General features: G+C 40.2%; 1 protein-coding gene across 1 annotated transcript in view; it reads right to left on the bottom strand.

The window, feature by feature from the left end:
- Positions 1-5,257: 5,257 nt before the first annotated feature.
- Positions 5,258-10,000, bottom strand: part of LOC130207597 (uncharacterized) — a 12,410-nt gene continuing 7,667 nt past the window's right edge. The window contains exon 7 of the mRNA XM_056436244.1: positions 5,258-5,521. Within this exon, the coding sequence (XP_056292219.1) occupies positions 5,258-5,521 (264 nt within the window). The remainder of the gene's footprint in view (positions 5,522-10,000) is intronic.

Raw genomic sequence — 10,000 nt, 5'->3', positions numbered from 1 at the left:
ATTTGTTTTAATAAAGTAAAAATAATAAAATAAATAAAAACGCAGTGAGGCAGAAAACCAACTGATATGAATATAATATTTGAAGCCTATAAAATATTTAAATGTCATATTATATATATTATTATTATAATTATATATTAAATAAAACACAAACTGAGATGTGACTGCAGTTTATAATATATGATAAAATATGATGTATAATTATAACGACAATAAGAAGTTATGATTTTAAAATAAATAAGGACAATGACATTGCGTCGAGTTGTGTGCGTATGTGTGTGTGTGCATATGCAAGTGTGTGTGGGTATGCAAGTGTGTGTGTGTATGTGTGTATGCATGTTTGTGTGTGCGTATGCAAGTGTGTGTATTTGTGTGTGCGCATATGCAAGTGTGTGCATATGCATGTGTGTGTGCGTATGCAAGTGTGTATGTGTACAAGGAATACACAGACAATAATAAATAATGTCTTTTAAATATCTATTGAAACATTTTATTGAGGAAAACATTTTGTCACTTTATAATTTATTTCAAATAAATCTTATACAAAATGTTAACAAATATTATAATAAACTATCGGTGGTGGAAGAAGGACTCCACCACTTGTGTAACATTATAAATACCACAATGTACAAAGTGAAAAGTTCTGAAAAAAAAGTTTTACCATCAACACGCTCTCCAGGATACCAAAAGTAAAATATCTAATTTTGCTGAATTGCCCATTTATGAATAATATTAATGATACGATTGTATTGTAAGAATAAATGTGTTAATGTGCTCGTCACGTTGGAGTCTCCGCTGATAAAGGTGGAGCTCATTACGACGACTTCACACCTGGCCGCTCAGTTTAATCTGTAATAACACAGAATATGTGAATGACACTTTGAATGCGAATGAGGCGTAAAAAGCGGAAAAAATAGATTGTTAATTAAAAAAATTGAAATAATCTGGGTGGAAACTACAAAAAAAACACTTAACCACCCCCAAAGTAAGTAAGATCGTAGCCAAACCTGTAAAATAATTGCATCTGGGTTTGATTCGGAGACGTCCCACGAAATAAATTGTCACGTAATCCATGTAATCCTGAACCAAGAAGTCAAATAAACCCCACATGGGGGATGGGCCAATCAGAATCCAGCCAGGACGCCTCGTTCATGCTCCGCCTCCAACGAAAAGGTCGCTGTTGGTTTAGTTTAGTCACTATTAGTCATTATTTCGTCGTTATTTCGAACCCCAAATCACCATCTTTTCCTGAAGCTAACCTAGTAGAGTAACGTGAACACGGATTTAGAAAAGAGCCTCTGATTGGCCGCCTTCACCCGTCCATCATGGCCAACACCAACACAGTCCATACACATGGTGACCAATGGATTTCCTGGACTTTAAACCCAAATTTCCATGACCAAACATTTTGTGAAATCTCCGTGTCTACATGAGTATGAACCTTAGATGACACAATGAATGGGAGACAATAGTTTGAATAAAAAGAATAAATATTTATCTAAATGTTTATTATTTTATTCAAACTATGAATACGAAACATTTCCATGACTTTTACCAAAACTTTGACAACATTTTTTGGGATTTTAAATTTTTTTAAAGAACTTTTCCAGGCCTGGAAATAAACGTTTTTTTTAAAATCCTGTGACCTTTCCAGGTTTTCCATGACACGCCTTTAATTACTCTGACTGAGTGGTAGATGAGTGGTATTATCAAATTGTTTATTTATACAAATATTCCGTGTATACCCAAAAATATTCTGTGTACACAAACAAATATTTTGTGTATACAAAAAAATATTCCGTGTATACAAAAACATATTTCGTGAATCCAAAAAAATATTCCGGGTATACAAAAAATAATACAATGCAAACATGAAGTGCAATGAAATGAATACAACCACTTTGGAAAAAAGGGTTTTAATAAACTTTTAATGGATGATTATTTACCTCAGAAACACTTACAACGTCTTCTACGATTTATCGGACTGCAGTCGGTTTGGATGCTTTTAGACGACATGACTCACGTGCACTTTATCCGTGGACATTCGCCCTTTTTTTGTAAACATTGCTGGTTTTTTAATACTGTAAAACAATTTTTAAAAATTATTACAACTTTTGTAAAATGCAAATGTAGAGAATAAAGAAACATGTCAAGACATAAAGACGACGTCTTCGGCGGATTAAACGCAGAAATGCACTTCATGCCGACTTATTCACGGCTCGCTTATGTTTCTAATCCTTCGCATAATACTTCAAAACGTGGAGAAAATCAATTTAATCTTCATATAATATAAAATATATGAATATGAATATACACTTTTATTAATCCCCAAGGGGAAATTAGTTCTCTGCATTTAACCCATCCTTGGTTATTAAGGAGCAGTGGGCTGCGGTGAAGCGCCCGGGAAGCAACTGGGGGTTCAGTGCCTTGCTCAAGGACACTTCGACTTGCAACTAATGGGGAGAGCGGGGATCGAACCCACAACCTTGCGGTTGCAGGACAGCCCTCTTACCCCACTGAGCTAAAGCCTCCCCAAAATATCACGTTCATATAGTAATATTGCAGCAACGGGAGATTTACAGTTATTAAGTACTCAAAGGCTTGGATATGTTTCTTATTATTACGGACGATACGATATACCACGACTTAGGATGGCGCACAGACACGCTTGCACCATAAATATATATTTAAAATGAATGAAATAGTGGAAGAAAGACATCCAATATGTCACATATGACATGACACAACCGTGAAGATATCCCACAGACGTGTCTTTAAATACACTGAGAGGCATCGCACACACACACACACACACACACGCACGTAATAAAGCCGGTACGTCTCCGTCTACAAAGCACTTTTTGTTGTCAGACAAAGTAGCTGAGCCGATGTTGTAATTACGCCCGAGCTCTCGGGGCGCCGTCGGGTAAGCTCTCACAAGCCGGGAGTGGGAAAGCTGAAGGGGGGGAAAAAACACAGACATCAGAACAAGCAACTGTCACACGGAGAAGCTGAGAGGGAAACCACGTCGCTAGGCAGAGTTATTAAAAACGAGACAGGGAGAGAGAGAGGTTTACGGTTGTCTCTCTCTCTCTTCACATTGTGAATATTCACAATGCTCGTGAGTTTACTTGCTTGACCATTTGTGGCTTTTAGCTTCATTCGCACCTTAGAGGGGGCGGGGCTTATCTCTGAGGCTTATCTCAGTGGCTTATCTCCGTGGAAACAGTTATCATTTCCTTCATCCACCATGAAGAACTAACCACGGGTTCTGCTTTATACTTGTTGAGGACATCGCACAAAATATCGGAATATCTAACGCCCTTGTGTTTGGGTTAATAACATTAATAACATTAATTTCTATATATATATATGATTATATATATAAATATATATACATATTTATATATATATATAAATATATATATATATATATTTATCTATTTATATATATATATGTATGTATATGAATATATATATATACATATTTATACATATATAAATATATTGATATATATATATTGATATATATATAAATATATATATATATATTTATCTATTCATATGTATATATGTATATGAATATATATATACATATTTATACATATATAAATATATTTATATATATATATATATATATACATATAAATATGTATATATATATAACATCACCCGTAGGCTCACACAGCTCAGTGACTTTCACCGACTACGTCTGAATGACTTCTGCTTTCACCGCCACTAGAGCAGCAGCGGTTAGATCTGCTCAACGCCGATTGGCTTTCGCAACTGGTCGTCGTGAATTATTTCAACTATTGAAATATTCGCAAATCGCAATTTTCGTCGAACGCGGCACCCAGCGAAAATGTGCGTCCGTCGCAACTACTCGTCTGTACGTTAACTTTAATTACTTCTTCTTCCTCTCCTCCTTAAAAATCCGCAACCCTTTCGCGGTGAACGCAGCCTCAGCGGCACCGGATGGCAGACGAACACTTGTTGCATTTCTTTTCAAGCAATGTGGGAGATATTTGGGGAACGTTCTGCCGGAGCGATTCTGCACAGCAGATGTTCATCTCGGCGCTAATAGAATTTGAATTGAAATTTGAGGAGACACCCAAAGTCTGCAGGACTCAGCAGATGGTCTCCACCAACACACCAAACGGAACATACCCACAGATTATTCACTCACCATGTTTTTTTCTTTTTTGGGGGGATTTTCGAGCGCGAGACGATATTGAATTTTTTCACTTCATCTTATTTTCCGAGAGGCTTTCGCATCCCGTTTTTCTTGTATTATCGAAAAGCACAAGAGGACCCCGCGAACAGCCGGGAAGGACTCGGTCCAAGTCTCTAATGTCTGCACCGTCACGCTATTGAAAGCACACACACATGCTAACACAAGATGGAGACATAAACACACACCCACACACACATTAACTGGCTTCCTCCGGGGCCGATCTGGTGTTTATCAGACTGATTGCGCCCCGCGCTCCCCCGAGAGGACGTTTAAAAATCACCAGATAGTATATATGTGAGAATTCACTCATATTCACAGATAAGAACACAAGAAATTAGATTTGTGTCTCTCGCCCGTCAGATGGCATACAAACACACACCAGATTACGATATAGTACAGCTATTTTTATCTGTGCCGGGTGGGAATCGAGGGGTGAGTCAGCACCTTTGTGTCTGTCCACAGCAAACTGCACAATATTTCCGATGGACGGTTATGGCCGAATGCTTAAAGGACTTCTCGCGGTTGTGATGAATGTCTCTCTCTCTCTCTCGAAACACCTTTAATTGCGTTTTTCTTTCTTTATCCTGCCGTTTACTGCCCGCCGATGACGTAGCGATAACACAGCTGACGTAGCCGACCCTCTATCAGCGTCCACTGGAACCAGCAGCACTCAACATGATGTCATCGGCTCTGCACATCTAGTCGTACTCTGCTTCAACGGTACTGCTAACTATTTATTCACATTAGCTTTTTTCTGTGGGTAACCCAGATAATACATATTATGTATATATAATAGCATTGAAATAGTATGAGTGAATCAGAGTAAAAACCCCTATTAACTTGTACATAACCTGTACAGGTTGATCCTTCACAACCGGATATATTGATAGCAAAAGGACCAATATACCAATCGAAGGGTGTCGAACGCACTGAAGCCATCAGATACAGATCTTCTAACAGCTTTTAGCTCATTGTCTTGCTTCCAGTCAGTCAGCGTATCATCCTACTACATGCTGTTGAACGTTAAAGTAGATCATTGGTTCCATTGGATCCATTGGCTGCATCGGTTCCATTGGATCCATTGGTTCCATTGGCACCATTGGCCGCATCGGTTCCATTGGATCCATTGGTTCCATTGGATCCATTGGCTGCATCGGTTCTATCGGTTCCATTTGATCCATTGGTTCCATTGGTTCCATTAGTGCCATCGATTCCATTGGATCCATTGGCTCCATTGGCTCCATTGGCGCTATCGATTCCATTGGATCCATTGGTGAGGTCTTTGACCTTTTTAAAAACAAGAAGATGGACCTCAAAGCGTCCGCCTGAGCTGTCGGAGCATTTATTTGGGCCTCCAGCTCGACACCGCCGAGGAACACGTGGCCTCGGCCCGCCGGTCTCTACTCGGCCAGATGCTTTATTGACCGTGTCGCTTCCGCGAGGCGACGGCGTTCCAGTGTGTCTGTCATTGCGGCGACCTTGTCAGTGAGAGAGGAGGCTGTAGAGACGCAGCTGCTACTGTCAGCTAATCCACATCTGTAATTACTGATCAGAGCAGGTGATTACCCGCCCGTGATCAATAACACACCCAGTCATGTCCCTTCTACCTCAGGCATCGGAGGTGCACAACTACCGTAGCTTTTAACGCTTTTTAAATTCAGGTTTACAGAATACTGGATATATGGAGAAGTCAATTTTTATATACATACACACAAACGGTTATTACATCCTCAACACTAAATTGCATATGAAGACAGATCACTTGATGTTGATAGACCATGCGTGACCTGCATTTAAAAAGAAGAAGAAAAAGGTTCCTATTATAGATGTGCGACCGAGCGTCATAACCTTCGTCGTGTTCCATTTTATTTAATAAATGCTTTGTTTATTTCCTCCCGAGAGCTGCCGCTCTCAGCTACCAACACTCATTAGAGCCTCTTCATGCAGGATGTCAATTATTATTTCTCTCATTTATGACCATCTATTAGAATGCGTGGCTCACAGCACACGGGAGGGAAGGCGGCGGGCTTTCGTGAATACGTTTCAGAGAACAAACGTTTTCTTTAATGAAAGGGTTCTTTTGCCCTTTGAGGAAAGCCTTTTCGCTGCGCTCGCCCCCTTTAGTTCCGTGCTGTTGAAGAATGAGATGGGATGCAAGATGGCTCATTTTATCATTGGCGGCAACCTATTGCAATGCAAAGGAGCGCAGAGACCGAAAGGAGTGTGTGTTAGTCGTCGGGGGGGAATCGCAGAACAACAGAATTAGCCGGCGAAAGGAGAACGGTCGGACCCGGCAGCTCCCTGAAGTGTATTAATGAATACGTACGGAGGAGGTAAGGGTGAGTGGAAAAGGTGGATCACAGTGATGTACCTGAGAAAGTAAACATGAATCCTGTTTAAATGTACATGAAGCAATATATAATATATATAAAGTATGTTATATATATACCTCAGTACCTATAGTAGATTGGCATTCTAATGTATCTAATATGTGACTAGTTGAATATACTGGTTGGCATTTGAAGCTATTACGCAAGACTTGTGATTTTAAATTAGTGTACATTTAGATTACAGATTAAATGTTAAAACAATGTCATTATTTTCTTGTTTACTGCTGTACACAGTAAACTAAATCCCAAATGTCCCGTGTAGAACCTACCAGAGCATGAGGAGAGACTACTGTATAATGAAACATGCATTGTAGCAGCAGAGACCATCATGTCCCTGGTTGGAAAACAAATGGACCAGAATCTGACTATATTATATTATATATTATATATATTGCCTTAAATTCATTTATATAGATAAATATATATTCCCCTAATTTTACTCCGTGCCATTTCCCCTATTATCATTAAAAAAGGGAGTACCACAGGGGTCTACACTTGATCCTCTACTATTTAGAATACAAACACATATATATCGAGTCATTCTTCCTCATCAGTATATGTAATGTCATGATCCCTACATTATATTTGAGCTAAACACCTCTTTGCCTTTGATAAACTATATTTCTATGGAGCAATAGTGTTCTGCTTTTCTCTTCTCCTTGCAACTAGTTGTTGATATTCAGGGAAAATATGAACGACGGCCCAGGTAATGAAATCTATAATATAATATTGTCTGAACTGATGACGTACGATAAGTTTGATGGCCATAAGACAGGCGTGGGCCAACAAACCTAATTGCCAGGCTTCAACATACGTGTGTGTTTTATTTTCGACAATGCAATTTCAAAGTCAAACATTGAGGTACTTTCATATCAGTTTATTAGGATGAACAAATTGGATTAGTGTTGACAGCAAGCATTTTCAAGTCCATACGTATATCTACTGTTTATCTATATATACACGTATATCTATATATAAAGCCCCTATTGGAAAATAAGATTATATTAAAGATGAATAGATGCTTTTATTGTAAGATACAAGCATCTATTAAAATGCAAAGTTTCACATCCTGCATGTTTTGAGCACACGTGATGATGATTAGATCCCGAGACTTTTTTACATGTTAAAAAAGAAGTTATTGAGCGATGAATTGAGAAGCTCTCCAGACAAATGAACCCTCATCGCTTCGACACCGCTGCCGAGATTAAAAGAGAGGGACCGCCCGAGAGGCAGTAAAAAGAGAAAATGAACCTGAGTGATGAGGCTAACGAGACAAGACGGCGGAGAGACGCGCAACCGAGCGATGGAGAGATTGCTTTAAATTGCTGGTGGGATAGCCGGTGTCTGGAGAAATCCAATTAGCACCACGTAATTTCCAATGGGAGGATTCTTCAATAATGCAGACCGGGTCAAATCAACGGCAAACCATCGAGAGCAACGCCTCGCGATGGAGAGCGTTGGCCCTGAAACCATTTCTCAATCCATTCCCCTTAAATTGGCCACGAGTGCAGAGAGTAGCAGTTTGCAGTGAATTGGTAAGAAAACGGACGGTTAAGCCCTCCGAGCATCTTTCTCTTCCCCTCGTTATCCTTTATATTTTCACCATTTCTCTCTTAGCGATGGTAAACGAGCGTGGGGAAAGAGTGTGAGCATCCACAGTCATTAAAATACCCATTAAGAGCAAATGAGAGGCAGAACAATAAACTGCTCGCCGCTGATGTTTTTCGGCTGGCGTCTTGCACTTTAAGTTTTCCTCGGAGGAAGACGAACAATTGGCCATTGTCGTCCGTGGCTTGGATAGATTTAAAAAGACGACACGCGCGGGGAGCCGATCGCTCGACAAAATCCAGGCTGTTTGCTGTCCTGGCTCCTCATTGGTGGAACGAGCTCCCCGCTGACATCAGGACAGCAGGAAGTCTCTATATGTTCCGCCGGAAACTAAAAACTAATTTTTTCAGACTATAACTGGATTACTAAAAAATTCAAAATAATTTGATTAGCACTTCAGTGGCACTGAAATGGTTCTTACTTATGGTACTTTTGTAGTTTGACTTTCTTGAAGAAATGTTACTTTCTGGATTCTTGTTGTTCTGAGTTTGTGATCTTGGTTGAATGTAAGTCGCTCTGCTAAATGTGATGAAATGACATGGCTGCACGGTGGTGTAGTGGCTAGCACTGTCGCCTCACAGCAAGAGGGCCGTGGGTTCATTTCCCGGTCGGGGCGGTCCTTCTGTGTGTTTGCATGTTCTCCCCGTGGCAGCGTGGGTTCCCTCCGGGTTCTCCGTCTTCCTCCCAAAGACATGCAGTCAGGTTAATTGATCCCTAAATTGCCCATAGGTGTGAATGGTTGTGTGCCCTGGATGGACTGGCGACCTGTCCAGGTGACCCCGCCTTCGCCCAATGTCAGCTGGGATCGGCTCCAGCGCCCCGTGACCCTAATGAGGATGAAGCGGTATGGATAATGGAATGTTCTTTTTATTTGCAATCGCTTCAGAATAAAAGTGATTTGTGTTATTTTTTCAACTTAATTAAGAACAACAGGTACCTTGTCTTCAGAATGTAATACACATTTTGCATTTCTTGCTCAGCTCGAATCTCGTACCGTCGACATCGATCATAAAGGTTCAGGAGAGTTTTGGGTTGTGTCTTTATTGGTAGAGATTGAGGATCTTGAGATTGGCGTTCCCAGGTTGCGTTCCGAGATATTTTGTTTACATTTTACATCTGCCTGATGGATCGTGGAATATGCCGACTACCAACTATTCCATGGCCCTGTTGAGACTCCGCCCACTCCTTCTCTCTACCTCCATCTGCCTGATGGATCATGGAGGTCTGGATCGTGGACCATGCCTCCTACCAACTATTCATACACTCTGTCATACTCATTGAATGTGTTTTTACTATATAATGATTCCTTCTGGTCACATTACATCTATTCCTCTGTCCATCCCGGAGAGGGACCCTCCTCTGTTGCTCTCCTGAAGGGTTCTTCCCTTGTGATGTCTATGTGTAGAGATTGTAAAAGCCGTCTGAGGCAAATTTCTAATTTGTGAGAATGGGCTACATAATAAAATAACTATAATGGGCAAAATAAACTGAATTGAATTGAATTGAACGTGCGTCAAGAATGCGCTAAATATCCGGCGAGTGAGACAACGACTATTATACGTGAAGGGAAGCGAAGTCGCCATTAAAATTGCGGTCAAGAGTTGAAGACGTTGAAGCTTGTTCAAGTTATTGGAGCGTGACGCAATGCAGGCGATCAATCATTGGCCGTCTTCAAAAAAAAGACTCAGGCGCATTTCTTCTCACATCATTTGAAAGCCAATCAAACAGATTTTATATATGAATGCACAATATGGATGCAACAGAATTA

This window comes from Pseudoliparis swirei, chromosome 17 (genome assembly GCF_029220125.1).
Source record: "Pseudoliparis swirei isolate HS2019 ecotype Mariana Trench chromosome 17, NWPU_hadal_v1, whole genome shotgun sequence".
Lineage (NCBI taxonomy): Eukaryota > Metazoa > Chordata > Actinopteri > Perciformes > Liparidae > Pseudoliparis > Pseudoliparis swirei.
This window is presented reverse-complemented; position numbering and strand designations above follow the sequence as displayed.